General features: G+C 36.4%; 1 protein-coding gene and 1 pseudogene across 1 annotated transcript; one reads left to right on the top strand and one right to left on the bottom strand.

Annotated features, from left to right (window-relative positions):
- Window positions 1–357: 357 nt before the first annotated feature.
- LOC122223603 lies at window positions 358–1,312 on the bottom strand (annotated as a pseudogene).
- An 8,936-nt stretch (window positions 1,313–10,248) lies between these two features.
- On the top strand, window positions 10,249–11,232 carry LOC122225397 (olfactory receptor 9K2-like). The gene has a single exon (XM_042948307.1). It carries the CDS (start codon window positions 10,270–10,272, stop codon window positions 11,230–11,232), a length of 963 nt encoding a protein of 320 aa, XP_042804241.1. The 5' UTR covers window positions 10,249–10,269.
- Window positions 11,233–19,500: the final 8,268 nt, after the last annotated feature.

Below are 19,500 nucleotides of genomic sequence, written 5' to 3'. Positions count from 1 at the left end.
TAAAATATTTGTATTTAAGTATATTCATTGACACACATCTGTGTGTGTGCGTGTGTGTGTGTGTACATGATCAGAAACACTTTAAAACAAATTAAATCTTTATATAACAATTTGATAACAGCATCTGTACATGCACAGGTATTTTTCTGGCTGGATACAGTATACTTTAGTGATGGTACATGACAGAATAGGGGAACCTGAGCCCCTCCCCTTCTTCAGGGGGTGTGGGATAGAAACCGTGTAGAGGTCAGAAGATTTTCAGTGTGTTGAGGAATGATTTGGGGCAAGGACTCTCCAGCAGCTGAGAGACTCTCTCTTTTTCTTATATGGTCAGTGAGAATAGTAGTCCGGGGGCTCTTACTCCTGGGAGGCCATATAGACTATGAGATCTACTACCTTGTTGCTATAGCCAAATTCATTGTGGTAACAGGAAATGAACTTGTCAAATTGGTCATTGAGGGCAATGCCAGACCCAGCATCAAAGGTGGAAGAGTGGGTGTCACTGTTTAAGTCACAAGAGATAACCTGCTTCTCAGTGTAGCCCAGGATTTCCTTGAAAGTGCCCTCTGATGCCTACTTCATCACTTTTTGATATTGTTCTGGCAACTTTCTCCAGGCAGCAGGTTAGATTCATAACTGACACATTGAGGGTGGGGTCATGAAAGGCCATGCCAGCAAACTTCCCATTCAGCTCAGGGATGACCTTGCCCACACCATTAGAGGCAGGGATGATGTTTTGGACAGCTCCTCAGTCACCACACAACAGCTTTCCGGAAAAGCCATCCACGGTTTCTGGGTGGCAGTGACGGCATGGACTGTGGGCACGAGTCTCTCCGTGATGCCAAAGTTGTCATGAATGACCTTAACCAGAGGCCAAATAGTGGTGCAGAAGGTATTGCTGGTAATCTGGAGAGAGTTGCCACACTTCTCAGGGTTCACACCCTTCACAAACATGGGGGCATCAGGAGAAGGGGCAGAGATGATGATGCTCTTGGCTCCATTCGGATAAGCCCAGTTTTCTCAATGGTAGTGAAGTGACTTCAGCACCAGTATCACCCCATTTGATGTTGGCAGGATCTTGCTCCTGAAGGATGGAGATGGGCTTCCCATTGATGACAAGTGTCTTGTTCTCAGTGCTGACTGTGCCATTGAATCTGTTATGGATGGAATCATACTGAGACAAGTAAACCATGCTGTTGAGGTCAACGAAGGTGTCACTGATGATGACAAAATCCACTCTGCCAGAGTTAAAAACAGTCATGCTGACCAGGCACCCAATGTGGCTAAATCTGTTTACTCAAACCTTCACCATCGTGTCTCTGGGACCTGGGAGGCACTACACAAGGAGATGCAGCTGTCTGTCAAGTGAGGAAGAACAGAGACAGCACATGTATGTATTTTTCAGATTTTTTAGATGAATTAAAGATTTTAATACAACAGATGCTTAGCTTCTAAATAAGGACATGAATGACTCATCTGTATATACTGTGAGTCACTCATTAGCATGATCATAGTGGTCACAAAAATGCCATCCTTACCCCACACTGAAGTCTAACATTAAAAATTGTCATTCTGAATTTCAAAATTAATCCCTAAAAGTGTTTCCAAGTATCAACTTGGATTTTTGTACCATAGTAACAAGTAGTCATTGAAGAATGTTAGCAGACAAGAAAATAACTCTGATTGCAATGCATAAAATAGATTGAAGGAAGTCAGGGTCTGCCATGGTTAAAACAAACAAAAATGGTAAGATCCATATCTAAGATATTAGTACTGGGGATGTAAAAAGACATCTAATGATGCATTTTCAAGAAACTTGACATTGTCTTGAGGTAAGAGTGAAGCAAAAAATGCAAGCCTATGGGAAGAAAATAGAGAAAGCAATGACATCCAGGAATTGGGCTTAAGAGACACAACTTGTTGTGAGCTTTGCAGTGAAGACAGGAAATGCAAAGAGAGTAGACAGGTGGTGCAGAGAAACAATGAAAGAAGGCCAACTGCTGTCATGCTCCATTTTAGGATGAAACAGTAAGAAGAAATACTACGTGCAAGGATTTCAAAAACATTATGATATCGGGGCGCCTGGGTGGCTCAGTTGGTTGAGCGTCTGACTCCTGCTCAGGTCATGATCTTGCGGTCTGTGAGTTTGAGCCCCGCGTTGGGCTCTGTGCTGACAGCTCAGAGTCTGGAACCTGTTTCAGATTCTGTGTCTCCCTCTCTCTCTGACCCTCCCCCCATTCATGCTCTGTCTCTCTGTCTCAAAAATAAATAAATATTTTTAAAAATTTAGAAAAAGATAAAGTTAAAAAAAACATTATGATATCAAGTGAGGAATGTTGTGGAATGAATTTAAATACGTAAAATATCTCTTTAATACTAGTTCTTTGTCATATTTGGGGTTGAATTTATTATTCTTCTAAAGACTGAGTCCCATGAAGTCTCTCTGTACATTTGAGACTGTCATTACAGTCACTTGTTGAGCCGCCCTAAAAAATAATACTTTAAATTAATATGGAGGACATGCTTGAAAACAGCATTGATCTCAGAACTAATAGGAGAATATGGGAAGTAGAGAGAAGGAGCTATCAGGGACAGAGGCCTTTACCCAGGACTGTTTCATTCCTTATGTTGCTGCTTCCTGATTTCTTTAAAATACTGAGCAAGGAATTAACCTATTATGTACTGAAAAAGTCTTCCATACACTCATAAAAATCAGTGTCCATCCTGGAGGCTAAAGTCACCTACAAATTACATGATCTGGGCACATCATAAGTCTTGGAACAATATTATGTAGTCAACTTCGTAACTATATAAGGGACAGTATTACTCATGAAATAGCATTTCAGAAGTTTCATTTTTAGTTTGATAGCAATAACCAAGAAAACCTTAGGCCGAAGCATGAGACACTAATCCAAACTCTCCTTTGGTATCAGTCACATAAATTCCATACATTGAATGTTAACAAAGCAGAGAGCATTTATACCTGTTTGATCACTGCATATGTATTATCACATTTCATCCTCACAGGCATCTTATCATCATTGCTGTGTTTCAGGTAAGTAAAATCAGGCTTGCCTTTCCTATGTTCGCCACCCCTTAACCACCAACCCAATGGTACTGTTATGTCTCTGTAATAATACAGTATTGCAAAGGCTTCGAGGGGACAGGAATTAAATTCCAACAGGTGTCTGGTTCAGAAGTGGAGAGCTTGATCTCAAAGTTAGCTTTCTACAGCCAAAAGAAGCACTCACACTCATAGGTGAAAAACAGTAACTTTACAATTTTTAATTCGTTATATCTAAAAATAATTTGAAAATAAACCATGTAATGCACTGCAAAGATTAATTTACCATTTGACATTTTTATGTCAAATAGACCTGAGATTAGATAGATCTCAGAATAGATCTGAGATTAGATAATCTGGATAAAATGGAAATATTGACATTTTATGATAAAATTCTTACATTATTTGTGTTGTTTTCATTGTTAAATGTATCCTACATATAGAAGAGCATATGAAGTCAGTGATGTCAATTTAAAATAACTAAAAACTATGGGAATGCAAGCTGGTGCAGCCACTCTGGAAAACAATATGGAGGTTCCTTGAAAAACTAAAAATAGAACTACCCTATGACCCACCATTGCACTACTAGGCATTTATCCACGGGATACAGGTGTGCTGTCTCAAAGGGACACAAGCACCCCAATGTTTATAGCAGCACTATCAACAATAGCCAAAGTATGGAAAGAGCCCAAATGTACACCGATGGATGAATGGATAAAGAAGATGTGATATATATATATATATATCATATATATATCATATATATATATATGATATATATATATGTGTGTGTGTGATATATATATGTGATATATATATATATATGATATATATATATGTGTGTGTGTGATATATATATGTGATATATATATGTGATATATATATATGTGATATATATATATGTGATATATATATGTAGATATATATATACGTGTTATATATATATATATATACATACACACATATATATAATGGAGTATTACTCGGCAATCAAAAAGAATGAAATCTTGCCATTTGCAACTACGTGGATGGAACTGGAAGGTATTATGCTAAGTGAAATAAGTCAGTCAGAGAAAGACAAAAATCATCCGGCTTCACTCATATGAGGACTTAAAGACACAAAACAGATGAACATAAGGGAAGGGAAACAAAGATAATATAAAAACAGGGAGGGGGACAAAACAGAAGAGACTCATAAATATGGAGAACAAACGGAGGGTTACTGGAGGGGTTGTGGGAGGGGGGATGGGCTAAATGGGCAAGGGGCATTAAGGAATCTACTCCTGAAATCATTGTGGCACTATATGCTAACTAATTTGGATATAAATTTTAAAAAATAAAATATAAATTAAAAAAATAAATTAATTTAAAATAATTAATTAATTAATTAAAATAACTAAAAACGATATACATCCATCCACTTCCCAGGCTAACACAGCAAACACCAGACTAAAACAGAAACTCCCAGTTTTTCTGCCCCAAAAAATATAGATCTCAAAAGACACATCAACTATACTGACTTTTCACACCACCAAAATTACACTATGGTTTTGTTTTGTTTCCTGGGGGTTTTGGGTCAGGTTTAGTGTTTTAAATTGCGAACAGTAAATTTCAGCTGCATGCTTTTATAAATTTGACAAGTCAAAATAAATAATATCTTCATGACTCCAAAACATTTCCTGATGTACTTTTGTAGTCGATCCCTACTCCTCACCCACAGCCCTTGAAAAACCCACATTGCCCTATGGTTTTGTTTATTTTGTATTGTCACAGAACAAGAATCATATAGTTGGTAGCTTTTGAGTGTCCCTTTTTTCACCTTGAATGAACTTTTAAGATTCATCCATGTACTTGTATATATCATTGGCTTATTCCTTGTTTGCTGGAGTAGTAGGTCATTGCACAGATATACAGACTCACCAGTTGATGGAAATTATAAAATTTCAGGTTTCATATTTAGGAAGAAGTTGTTTTGAGTTGTCTTTTGTACTTCGTGAAACATGTAGGCCTCAGACTTTTGCTTAGAGAAGCCCATTTTTCTAGGACCAATTGTAGAAAACTAATGTGTTGTCATTGAATTCCCTTGGCACCTATTTCAAAAGTGGATTCAACAGGGGCATCTAGGTGACTCACTTAAGTGTCCAACTCCTGACCTGGGCTCAGGTCATGAGTTTGTGAGTTCGAGCCCCACATCGGGCTCTGCACAGATAACGCAGAGCCTGCTTGGGATTCTCTCTACCTCTCTCTCTGCTCCTCCTCTGCGGACATTCTCTCTTTCCCTCTCTCAAAATAAACAAACAAACGTAAAAAACACAGAATCAAAAGTTATTTGAACATAGATAGACAGATAGGCTTATTTACACATATATATCAATACATATGTTTATTTTTGGACAGGTTATTTTGTCCCTTGATATATTTCTTTTTCATTTAACCAATGCAATATTCACTTAATTAATATGTTTCATAGCAGGTGTTTAATAATTTTACTGTATAAAAATTCACAAAAAGTGACTAGATGTGTAAATACCTTAAATTCATTATTTTTTAAATACTAAAAGATATTTATATTTGTAGTGTCAATAGACATTTCAGTGAGAGTTTACTATTCTTTATATATTGATATATTTTATTGTTTATTTTTGTTTAAGGGTTTTGGAGTGAAATTTATGAGATAGACACACCTATAATTTGTATTTTAATTTCTAAATTATAACTATGAGAGACTCATAAATACAGCTAGGAAATATTGTCTTTATGATCGTTCTTGGGTTTGTAACAATGGTCTCGTTTCTTTCTTAAATGTTTAGTAGTAAACACTAGTGGAGCCAATTACAAGAGAATCATTATTCATGGGAAAATTGTTAATAAAAATTTAATTGTTTTAGTAGACATTTTAAAATGTATATTTCTCCTTCATACATCACCCTGATCTCTTCAATTTTTTTTATTTTAACAAATCCTTAATTATTGGTAAAAATATTGTTTATTATGGGGAACATAGAACTCCTATGTAGCCGAAAATCTGCATATAACTCATGACTCCCTAAAAATGAAACTGCTAATAGCTTACTGACAACCAGAGACTTACTAACAACCTAAACAGTTGATTAACATACATTTTGTGTGTTATATGTATTATAGTCTGTTTTCTTACAATTAAGTAAGCTAAAGAAAATGTTATTAAGAAAATCATAAGGAAGGGACAGTACATCTACAGCACTGTACTGTATTTGTTGAAAAAAAAATGTGCATGGAAGTGGACCCATGCAGCTCAAGTCCATGTTATTCAAGGGTCAACTGTGTATATTTGTTAATATCAGGAGTATCTGTCTGTAGTGCTATCCCGTTTTCTTTCCTGATACTTGTGACTTAATGTTGCTGTTTTTCCACTGTTATATTGGTTAGGGTTTTATACATCTTACTAGTCTTTCTGAGAATCAATGTTAAGCCATGTGACAGCCTCACACCTGTCAGAATGGCTAAATGTGGGTGAGGATGCAGTTCTCCATGAAGGGACCTTCATGCACTGTTGGTGGGAATGCAAACTGGTGCGGCCTCTATGGAAAAGAGTATGGAGTTCCCTCAAAGAGTTAAAAATAGAACTACACTCTGATCTGGCAGTCACACTACTGGGTATTTACTCAAAAATACAAAAACGTTAATTCAAAGACACACACCCTATGTGTATTGCAGCATTATTTACAACAGCCAAACTATGGAGTGGCCCAAGTGTCCATCGATAGATGAATAGATTAACAATATGTGGTCTAAATATACAATGGAATATTATCTAGCCATAAAAAAGAATGAGATCTTGCCATTTGCAATGACATCAATGGAGCTAGAGAGGATAATGGAGATACCAAGATGACTCAGTCAGAGAAAGACAAATACCATATGATTTCACGTATATGTGAAATTAAGGAAACAAAAATAAATAGCAAAGGAAAAAGGAAAGAGACACAGAGAGAGAGAAACCAAGAAGCCAACTCTTAATTACAGAGAACAAACTGATGGTTACCAGAGGGGAGGAGGGGAGGTGACTGGAGAGATCCTGGAAATAAAGGAAGGGGATTAGAGAGTATACTTATCATGATAAGCATTGAATAAGGTACACGATTGAAGAGTCACTATATTGTACGCCTGAGACTAATATGACATGTATGTTAACTATACTGGAATTAAAATTAAAAACTTAATAAGACACACTAAAATAGCCAGTAGAAAAAAAAAATGTTAAGCCATGTGAATATCCTATATTATCCACATGTTTCTATTTCATGATTTTTTATCTGTAAAATTTGCTCTCATTTTTTTTGTTTGACTTGCTGTGTTCTCTTTCACTATATTAAAATAGAAGATTAATCCAGTTGTTCCTGTTTTTCTTGTTTATAGTCTTTACCTATATTGCTTTGTATATATCCCTCTAAGTACTTCATTCACTGAATTGCAAAAGTTTAGACATAACATAATGCACTATTTAGTTCAAAGTTAGTCAAAATTTAATTTTGTTCTTTTCGATCCATTGAGTTTTAGGGAGTATCTTTAATGTCCATGCCATTAGACCTCTCTCAACTAATTATCTAATAGTTAACTGATTTCTATATTAAGCTGACCATCATCAAAGAACACACACTGAATGATTTCAATAGTTGAATCTGTGGAGGGTTTCTTTATGTCCCATCAGACTAGAGAATGGCAGGAAGTGTTCTTATGTATTTTGAGCACTAGCATGTTTTTATTGCTAATGCCATCGTGGGCAGTTTAAGGAACTGGATTCTGGTACATCTGATCAATTGGATAGCGAAGCTGTACCACATGTGCTTTCCCCTTGGAGGTGTTGGAAAGTTCAAATGTCTCCTAATACTATGGTTCCTGGCACAGATTTTGTTCTACCAATGAGATCCACACAAACTCAGAATTTGGTAGAAAATTTCAACATTTTCTACCATGGAAATGTCACCTTAGGAAGGTTGTGGGAACATATGGGCTATTTTCTGCAGCATTGTTGAGTCCCCAACTTCCTTTGAGAAGCTATTTTGATGGATGAAGAAGCAGTGACATCTTTTTGCTTCCATGTGTCTGATCTCTGGACCAGAGTTAAGGTTCAGTATTTTTACATTGTATCTCCGATGGTAGCCTATCTTTGTGAATCTTATTATATTGCTCTAAGGGTCATTATTAGAGTGTCACCCAGAAATTCCTCCAGCCTTTCCAAACTTCACAGACCTCAATTCACCTTCATTAATAATTTCCAGTTTAAGATACTTAAACTATTTACTCTTCCTACACTTACCAAACTTTTACTAATGCTGCATTATAATAAAGGAAAGCGCCGGGCCCATATGTTTTGCTATGTACACACTAAAAAAAATCCAGATAATTCTAGAAATAATTTTTAAATAAAAAAGATTTTCTAAAAGTAGAATTATAATTAAATTATGGAAATCTTCAGGGGAAAATGGCATCTGCATAATTATAATACGCTGTTTCATTAAATAGAGTATTATGTCTTTGGTTTTACTGTAGTCTTTTAGTCACGCATAATTATTGAGGATTTTTAAATACAGATCATGATCTCTTATACAATTTCATGCTAAGAATTCTTAGAATATTTTTTAAATTATCATTTCTTCCACTATATTTTCAAAATATTTAGTATTTACACATAAGAAAGCTTAGATTAGCAAAACATTATCTGACTTTGTGACTTAGAGGGCATTTGCCATGGCATGAAACACATCGACATCAGGAAATACAGGTAAATCATAATTTGGAGTTAACTTCTATCTCTTTTTAAAGCATAGCAAATGTAATTTATGATGATTTAATATATTCATTCGTTTTAAACTTAAATAGCACAAACTTTAAATCTGTTTCCTTATGCTTACCGATATCTATGCTATGATAATTAGCAGAACGTCTTTCCTTGTCAATGAAGAAAATAAAGTCCAGAGAAATTTCCCAAAGGATACACACAACCAGAGAAGAAAAGCTCCTCACATATGGACTATTATTAGATTATTTGCTTATGTCTGAGGTTACTGCAGTCCTCATGGACAACAGCCCTTGAGCCTGCACTTCTGTCTCCATAATTGACTTTATGATTGCTCCTCTCCCAATGGAATCCATCACAGAGGATGAACAAAACCTCCATGTGGAAAAATCCTGCAGAAAGGTATCAGAAGTAAAGTAAGTACTGTTGATTCTACCAAGTGATCATGGACTCTGGAGACCGAAGGTTGTTATGGTCCTCAAATATCCCTGGTCATCCCATTGTCCTTATTTTAAGATATATAAGGCATAATAGAATATAAGACAGGTATTCCTTAAGTATACTTACCCTGACTAAAAAGCGAGAGCTCTTGAATTGATGCAGGTTTGATAAAAAAGTTATTCATTGTCATCTAAGGACTGGAATGGTTATCAGCTTCTTTCTCTGCTTCAAAGAAAATGGTTAGGTTAATATTTAATATATTAAATCACACAACTAGTAATGGAAAGAAAATATATATAATGAGGCAATAAAAATGCATCTATTTGGGAGGAATATCCTTGACCTGAGAAAATGAACACAGGTTTGGAAAGAGCGTTAGAAAATGATATCTAGGTTTAGTGATTGTTTTGATGTTATTGATTTTAATTACCAACAACTTATCACCTTTTATTCTATTTTTGGAGATGGCACAGTAACAATGGAAACCAAATAGTAGTGGTGAAAGAAGGTAAAAATGTATCTAAACATATTACTGTCTTTTAATGATTCAGGAAGTGACAGGCAATCATGATGGCTATGGCACTATCATACAGATTATATGTATTCTCTGCATTTTAGGTTATATTCTTACTTTAGTTAAAGACAACTATTTAATGATAAATATATTAGGAATAGAAATTCAAAATGTCACTAACATTAGACAATATGTTATGTTACTTTCTTGGTGAATACTCAGCAAAAAAATGATCTAAAATGCAATAACCCATTAACTTCTTTCACTGCTTAAGAAAATAACAGTTTTACGGACTTCGTATTATCTAGTTCAAATTCCTGATTCTTCATGACATTAGCATGGCTTTATATGCAATATTTAATTAAGATATAACTAATTTATTCTACACGTAAGAAATTATTTGTGTCACTAGAAACCAAGCACGGGTTTCATTTCTTTGCTTTTCCTTGTGCCTCTCAGCATGTTTCTGCCATGAGTGACAGAGGAACAAACAATCACTCTGAAGTGACTGACTTCATCCTGGTAGGCTTCAGGGTCCGCTCCGAGCTCCACATTCTCCTCTTCCTGATCTTTCTGCTTGTGTATGCCATGATCCTTCTGGGTAATGTTGGGATGATGACCATTATTATGACCGATCCCCGGCTGAACACACCGATGTATTTCTTCCTAGGCAACCTGTCCTTCATTGATCTCTTCTATTCGTCTGTTATTGCACCCAAGGCCATGATCAACTTCTGGTCTGAGAGCAAGTCCATCTCTTTTGCAGGCTGTGTGACCCAATTCTGTCTCTTTGCCCTCTTCATCGTGGCGGAGGGATTTCTCCTGGCAGCCATGGCCTATGACCGCTTCATTGCCATCTGCAACCCACTCCTCTACTCTGTCCAGATGTCAGCACGTCTCTGCACTCAGTTGGTGGCCGGTTCCTATTTATGTGGCTGCATCAGCTCGGTTCTTCAGACCAGTATGACATTTACTCTGTCCTTTTGTGGTTCTCGGGCCATTGACCACTTTTACTGTGACACTCGCCCACTTCAGAGGATATCTTGTTCTGACCTCTTCATCTCTAGAATCATTTCCTTTTCCTTATGCAGCATCATCATCTTGCCTACCATCATAGTTATTATTATTTCTTACTTGTATATTGTGTCCACAGTTCTCAAGATACGCTCCTCTGAGGGACGTAAGAGAGCATTCTCCACTTGCAGCTCACACCTGGGAGTCGTGAGTGTGCTGTACGGTGCTGTGTTTTTTATGTATCTCACTCCTGACAGATTTCCTGAGCTGAGTAAAGTGGCCTCGTTGTGTTACACCCTAGTCACTCCCATGCTGAATCCTTTGATTTACTCTCTGAGAAACAAAGATGTCAAAGAAGCTTTGAGAAAGAGTCTGGGGAAAAAAATATTTTTGTTTAATTCTATCTTAACAGTGACATAACTGAAAGGCACCGGTATTATCACAATCTGGGGAGGCATTGAAGCGAAGAATGCAACCAATGAGGTTGAAATATTTAATTTTAGAAAGTTTATTTATTTGAATCCCACGTACTTATAGCTGAAGAATACATTTGGTCTATGTTTTGTCTAGCTGTTAATTTTGGGGTGGAATGGCTTTCTCCATACTTCATCTTCATTTGAGTAAAGAGAATGGTTGCCAAGTAATTTGAATTTAGGGAAAATATATTCCAAGTTTGCCGCTGGCTCTCTAAGGGATGTATTGTCTATCTTGAGTCAGTAACAAATGTTATTTAACATACATAATTGGTAGATGTAACAAAATATGATATAATAAGACAGATCAAAGTATCAGCTTTACTGAAGAAACCTTTTTCAGTGCTGAATGAGAAAAACAGAGTGTACAGTATCCTAAGGGTGACATGTGAGTCGCTCAATTGTCCAGGGACTGAATGATTCACACTCTTAGTTAACGGTTTCTCTGGCTTAGATCAGTTGTTTTTGCAAATCTTCCCTTTCACAAAACTACTGTAATGAAATTGAACCAAAAATAAAGATAATGCATTTTTGTTATATATGGCTTAGTGAAAATTAATTCATCTTATTGGTAATTATTGAATTCGATGCACCCTTGTCCTGTGAAATTTCCATGTATAAATAACTTCAGTGCTTAGCTCACTGTGAAATCAGGGGGAAATAGCTATAGAGAACTAAGCTGCTATATGTTAATCCAGTGAAAAAGGCGTTTATGGAAAATACAAAGGAAGTGTAGCCTTTAAAGGTGAGTGGTCCTATGGTCACAGAACACTTCCTAAGCACATTTTAAAACAAATAGCATTAAGCCAAATGAAATAAATAGCTTTCTGTGCAAAAGGAGAGTTAAGTATATGGTGAGCTTCATGAAGTTTGTAAGTGATTTGTAAGGCACAAGACAAAGTGAGGGATGACACTTCAAAGGAAATTCGTGGAAATCATGCAGACCATATTTTTCATGCTAAGGAAGCTGACCTTTATTCTGTAGACGGGGGTAAGCATTGGGGATTTTTAGAAAGACAGTGTTGTATTCAAATTAGCATTTTACAAAAATCATACCGTTACCTTTGAGGAAGATAAACACTCATAGGGAGAAGACGGTAATCCCAGAAAGTGTGTGGTCATCCAAGAGGTTATGGTGGCTTTAATGGACGGAGTCTTATTAGGGACAGCGAAGAAAGAGATGACCTTTAGAATGGAAGGTAAAGTAAGCTGAATACTGATTGCTGGTTGATCACATGAGAATGACCTAGAAGTGAACAATGACTCTAATGTTTGAGCATCTGTGCTGGAGAAAATGCTACCTCATAATGAGGAAGGAAATATAAGGGTAAGAATAGTTCATCAGTAAGAGTTAAGAAAATAAGCTCAGGTGTCAGACAGAGCTTTCAAATTCTGTTTTTGCCCCTGTAGCTTCGGGTAAGTTACATAGTATCTCCGCATTGTTATTTCCTCCTAAAAAATGGGGTGTATAAGAGAATCTCCACCATAGAGTCACTTGAATGATTGAATTATGTAAATTTTGCATGTTTGTTAAATCCACATCAGATTTGTCCCTTCTTCCTGCTCTCAACACTATTCATGTTACATCTGAGAGAGGAAGACACTAACTTTCTCTGCCCCTTTCTCTACACTCTGTGCCATGAAGTGTCCCCAGCTCTCCAAGTGTATCTGCTTCCATTTCCATAGACAGAGCTTGAGAAACGCTTACTACTTTGTCATTTCAGAATAACCTTTCTTTACCTTTCTTTCTGCAGAAAAAATAGAAAAGATTGTAAAATTATCAAAAAGGCAACAGAGGTCCAAATTATTTTTTTTCTATTTAGTACTATTTTTTTATGTACATTTTAGCTAGCCAACATATCGGGCAATATTGGTTTCAGGAGTAGAATTCAGTGACTCATCATTTACATACAGCACCCAGTGCTCATCACAAGTGCCCTCCTTAATACCCATCACCCATCTAGCCCATCCCCCAATTAAATGCAAAATAGTATCTAATCATCAAAGGTTTTATCTAGTCATCTCTCTACCCATGTCTTTCTCTAAGAATCCTCTCTTATACTTTAACAAATGTCATCTCTTTCACCCACATTTTAAAAACTGCAGATTACTAGGGAAAATACAGGATTCACTGGGTAGAAAAACTTTATGATTTTCAAATAAGTGGTCACTGTGCTAAGGTTGTGTCTTGTCTCTCCTGAGATGAAGCAGAAACATGTTTAGGTTGAAAGAGGCATAGTTTACTAAGCCTCCTTAGGCAATAAAATGCAGATGCCCTCAGGCAGTACTCCAGATAAACCTGAAATGAGAGAGGCTCCTAACTTTTTAAATCTTCATCAATTGATATTAGTAACCCTTTATCAAACTGAGAAAAAAAGACCCTAATCATAGTGCTAACTGCCATGGCAGAACAATGTTCCTCTATATTCACTATGTGCTACACTGCCACAACCACCTTTGGACACACACATGCACATATATACAAACATTAACGTGGTCTTTCTGTCTCTTTCTCTGTCTTTGTCTGCCTCTGTTTCTGCCTCTCTCTCTCTCTCTCTCTCTCTCTCTCACACACACACACACACACACACACACTCACACCAGGTTATCTTTGAAAGGAACACCAATCACCGAACCTAGAACAATATATGTCCAATGTCATGCAGCTGACTCAGAATCCACAGGCTGATGTAGAAGCTAACAGACCTCACCATGACAAGACATGCACAATAATTCTTCAATTCTGACCTTTTCCCTTTTCCTGATGTCAAGAAATCTCTGTGTTGCTATAGGAATTGCATACACCTGCAGTCAGGTATATTCTGTTCTCACTCCTATTAGGAAATTACTCCTCTCCTTTTTTTGATTCAAAAAGGATGCATGTACTATACAATGTAAGTTCTTAAAGCAGGGATATATTGAATAATAATGATAATAATAGCTAGCATATTAATATAAATGTATCAAAATAGATGCAGAAATGCATAAACATATATGTATATGTAATTCTTTGAATATGATATATGCATTATAGGACCACTTATAAACGTATCATTGTAGTACAAGTCATGTACAAAACCATTTAATAACATACAACTAATATTTTAATTTTGAGATTACATGATTTTTTATTAAGGTTTTTATTTTAATTCCTGTAGAGTTAACATAGAGTGTTATATTAGTTTCAGGTGTACAATATGGTGATTCAACACTTCCATACATCATTATCAGTGATCATCATGATAAGTGTACTCTTAAGCCCTTTCACCTGTTTCACCCACCTTGTTATCTAAAACTTTATGCACATAAGGAACATCTTCAAACTCATCTAATGACTTCCCATTAAATGTGTCATATAGCTGACTGCATTGTCAGTAACTAATAAAGCTTTCTTAATTAAATAATAGTGTTAATGGTAGTGAAACCTCACTCCACAGCTGCTATACTAACGATCATAGTAAAAGGTTTGAGCCTACTTTTATCATTGAGATTTTTTATATAATAAATATATTCTATGCCTTCAGTAGGTTCCTGTTTTTAGGCCAACATTAAAACTTCAATCCAAAAGAAAAAAAAAAGACAGAGAGAGAGAGAGTGAGAAACAGAGAAACATCTCTGAATCATTGCTCTAAAATGCAACTCCTTCAATCTAAAAAATAAGATCTGCCCAATTCTTTCTTCAACCACTGTATTGAGAAATAGTTGTAAAATAAACTGTATTCACTCAAAGTATACAATTCTGAATTTTGGCAGTTTTATGCATCAGTGAAACCCTCACTAGATTAAGATTTTAAACTGTTATTTCAAAGTTTTTTTTTAGTTTATTTAAGTAATCTCTACGCCCGTATGGGGCTCAAACTGATGACCTAGAATCAGAAATCACCTGCTCATCCAACGGGACCAACCAGGAACCCCAAGATACAGAAGTTTTCTATCACCTCAGAAAGATTTATCATGCCCCTATTTAAGTCATGCCTCCTTCCAATCCCATTCCCAGATAACCAGTGATCTGATTTGTTTTTGTTTTTGGTTTTTTTTGCACATCCATCTATTTATCTAACTATTTAACCTGCATGTGATATGCACTCTTTCCTGGAAGGCTTCTTTAAGTGAGTGAAATGAATTTGAATTTATTCCTTTTGTCATGTGTAGACGTAATTCACTCTTTTTATTGGTCAGTAGCATTCCATCTTTAGTTGCATATATACACCAAATTTTGTTTATGCACTCTTAAATTGATGGGCAATTGATTAGATATTGTGAATAAAGTCAATATGAACATTCACATGACATGTATTTGAACAGGGCCTACTCTGTCTCCCCCCTCTCCCAGCCCAGCATGATAGGAAGCACACAGGCAAGTGCAGACTCCTCTTCCCCTAGATCCCAGTCAAGGGCTACCCTATCACCTTGAGAGTGGCAGGCTGAAAACATTTCTTACCCCTTCCAGCTCCATGCTGCAGAAGCTCCACTCAAGGCAATAGTAGCTAAAAGGTCTAGAGATCTCTACCTCTATCCAGCATCTATTCATAAGATAGAAGGTCTACCCCAAGCATGATAGGCCAAGAATTATAGGGCTCAACTTCAACTGAGTCAGTTCAAAGGATAGAGGTTTTTTGCCAAGAGAGATAAGCTTAGAAGACCATAGGTTACTGACCTCAGCGGAAACCTGCTCATAAACCAGGGTGTCACTGTGACAGAACTGGTCATGCTCCTGTTCCAGTTCCAGAACAGTTGAACACAGGTTTTACCTGGAATGAAAGGCAGGCAGTATTAACAGAGGCTCCAAACTCTCCTCAAGTGAACTGACTTTATTTTGAGCAAAGTGTGGGAAAATTCTAGCTCAAGTGACTCTCAAACACAATGCACATTTGGTGATAAGACATTAAGAGGAGGCTGGTAGCTCCATGAGACCAAAAATCTAAGTGTAGACCAACTAGATGCATATTAGAGAGAACCAGGGAAGGAGACAGCTAAGAAGGCCCTTCTGGGATTGGAGCAAACCTCAAAGACTGGCTTTAAAGATTATCCTTCCAGAGGAGGCCAAAACAATCAGATCACACAGTGGAGAAATAGATGTCCCACAATGTTTTCAAAACAACAGAACAAGAAAATTTGTGGAGTCTCTGTGCTCAGTGGGAAACCCACAGTGGCACATCACTCAACAAAATGTTCACGGGAGGACACAGCCAAAGCTTACCTTATAAATCCACTGTCATCCAAGAGGACACACAAGCCTAAGCTTGTGCCTCTGGAAAGGGACACAAAGGGTTTCTCAGAGCAAACAGGTTTGAATAATACAGTCAAAAAACCAAAACAAAAAAACAACAAAAATACAAAAATTATTTCCAAAACACATTCTGGAGTTTAAAGGTACAATAACTGAAAAATGTTATATAGTGTACTGTTTTCAGATTGGCTTCTTACATTTAATCACATGCATTTACAGCTGCTTCATATCCTTCCACAACATGAGAGTTAGCTCATTTTTTAATTTTTTTTTTACTTTATTTTGTTTTATTTTTCAGAGAGAGATACAGAGAGAAAGAACAACTGGAGAGAGGGACAGAGGGAGAGAGAGAGAGAAATGTAAACAACCCAGTGTAGATCCCAACCCAGCGTGGAGCCTGACACCAGGCTCAATCCCAGGACCCTGGATTCATGACCTGAGTCAAAATCAGGAGTTGGATGCTTAAACCAAGTGAGCCACCCAGGCGTCCCTTAGCTCATTTCCTTTTAGTGCTGAATATTGTTCCATTGTCTGGATGTATCACAGTCTATTATTCATTCACCTGCCGAAGGATATTTTGGTTATTTCCATGTTTTTGCAATTATGAATAAAGCTGCTAGACACATTCATGTGCAGGATCTTGTGTGGACGTGAGAGTTTTCAACTTGTTTGGGTAAATATCAAGGAGCACAACTACTGGATTGTATAGTAAGAGGATTTTTAGTTTTGCATGAAATCGAAAAACTGTCTTCCAAAGTGGCTATACCATTTTGCATTCACCATAACAATGACTGAGGATTACTGTTCCTCCATATCCTTGCCAGCATTTGGTAGAGTCTGTGGTTTCTATTGTGGCCATTCTAATAGGGGTGTAGTAGTAATAGTACACTGTTCTTTCTTTTCGTTTCTTTTTTATTTAAGACTTTACATTTTAGAGAAGTTTAAGGAACAGAGACATTTACCTGATATCCCTTGCCCCCACAGATACATACCTTCCTCCATTGCCAACATTCCCCACCAGATTGATATGTGATGAACCTATGGTGACACCTATCATCATCCAAAATCCAGTTTACCTAAGGTTTCACCCTAGGTATCATATATTTTATGGTTTGGACAAATATAAATGACATGTATCCATAATGATGGAGCCATACAATCTTTTGCCCTAAAAATCTTTTCTACCCCGCTGTTCATCCCTTCCTCCACCCACGGCCCTAGCAACCACTTATCTTTTTCCTCACTCTATAGTTCTGGCTTTTTCAGAATGCCATATTTGGACTCATACATAGGTATTCTTTTCAGAGTGGCTTCTTTCACTCAGTAATAAGTCTTTAAGATTCCTCCTGGTCTTTTCACAGCTTGATAGTTCAATGTGGGGTTTTTTTTGCACTAAATAATGTTTTATTGCCTGAATACACCATGGTTTATTTATCCAGTCACTTGCTGAAGGAAATCTTGGTTGTTTCCAAATTTTGGCAACTATGAATAAACCTGCCATAAATTTCCATGTGCTGGTGTTTGTGTGGACATACATTTTCACCTCCTTTGGGTAAATACCAAGCAGCATAATTGCTAGATCATAGATCAGTAAGAGTGTGTTTAGTTTTGTGAGAAACTGCCAAACTGTCTACCAAAGTGGCTGTACTATTTTGCAATACCCACTAGTGATGCTTAAGTGTTCCTGTCGCTCCACATGCAATGATATGATGTTGTCAGTATTCTGAATTTTGGTTATTCTGATAGGTGCATAGTGGTATCCCATTGTTGTCTTACATGACATTCCCTCACTGTATATGGTATGGAACATGTTTTCATATGTTTATCTGCCACCTGCATATCTTCCTTGATGAGGTGTCTATTAAGGTCATTGGTCCATTTTTAATAAGGTTTTTTCCTACACTTGAGTATTAAGTGTTCTTTGCATATATTGGATATCTTCTACTAGATATATCTTTTGTACATAATTTCCCTGAGGCTATGTCTTTTCTTCTTAATTGTTAAAAGTGTGCTTCAGAGAGCAGAAGTTTTTAATTTTAGTGAAGTTCAACTTATCAGTTATCTTTTCATGGATTATGCCCTGGTGTTGTATATAAAAATGCATCACCAAACACAAAGTCATCTAGATTTCTCCCATGTTATCTTCTAAGTGTTTTGTAACTATGTGTTTTACACTTAAGTTTATGACTCCTTTGAGTTAATTTTTGTGAATGTTGTAAAGTCTATGTCTATGCTCACATTTTTGCATGTGGATGTCCAAGTATTCCGGCACTCTTTATTGAACATCTTATCTTTTCGTCATTGTATTATCTTTGCTTTGCTCCTATCGATGTGCCTCTATTTCTAGTTTCTCTATTCTACGCAATTGATCTATTTGTTTATTCTTTCACCAATACCACAGTGTCTGGATTACTGTAGCTGTATTGTTGTGTATAACTGATGTTGTGTAGTATCATTCCTCCCATTCTGCTCTTCTCTTTCAATATTGTGTTGGCTATTCTGGCTTGTTACTTTTTCATATAACTTCATTTTAATATGTTATTTGTCAATAACAAAAAATTACTTGCTAAAATTCTGATTGGGATTGCATTGAATGTATAGAGCAAGTTAGGAATAAATGATATCTTGACAATATCATCTTCCTCTCCATGAACATTCAATGCTTCTCCATTTATATAGGTCTTCTTTGTTTTTTTCCATTTGAATTTTATACCTTTCCTCCTAAAGATCTTATACTTATTTTGTGAGATTTACACTTAAGTATTTTATCAGGGAAAGTGATAACATAAATAGCATTGTGTTTTTAATTCTAAATTCTACCTGCTCATTGCATAAATTCTAACTGCTCATATAGAAAGCAATTAACTTTTGAATAGTAACCATGTATCCTGCAACACTTCTTTATTTCCTATTAGTTTTAGGAGGGTGTTCGGGCAATTCTTTCAGATTTTCTACAGTCACCTGTGAACAAAGATCGATTTATTC

Source organism: Panthera leo, chromosome B4 (genome assembly GCF_018350215.1).
Source record: "Panthera leo isolate Ple1 chromosome B4, P.leo_Ple1_pat1.1, whole genome shotgun sequence".
NCBI lineage: Eukaryota > Metazoa > Chordata > Mammalia > Carnivora > Felidae > Panthera > Panthera leo.
This window is presented reverse-complemented; position numbering and strand designations above follow the sequence as displayed.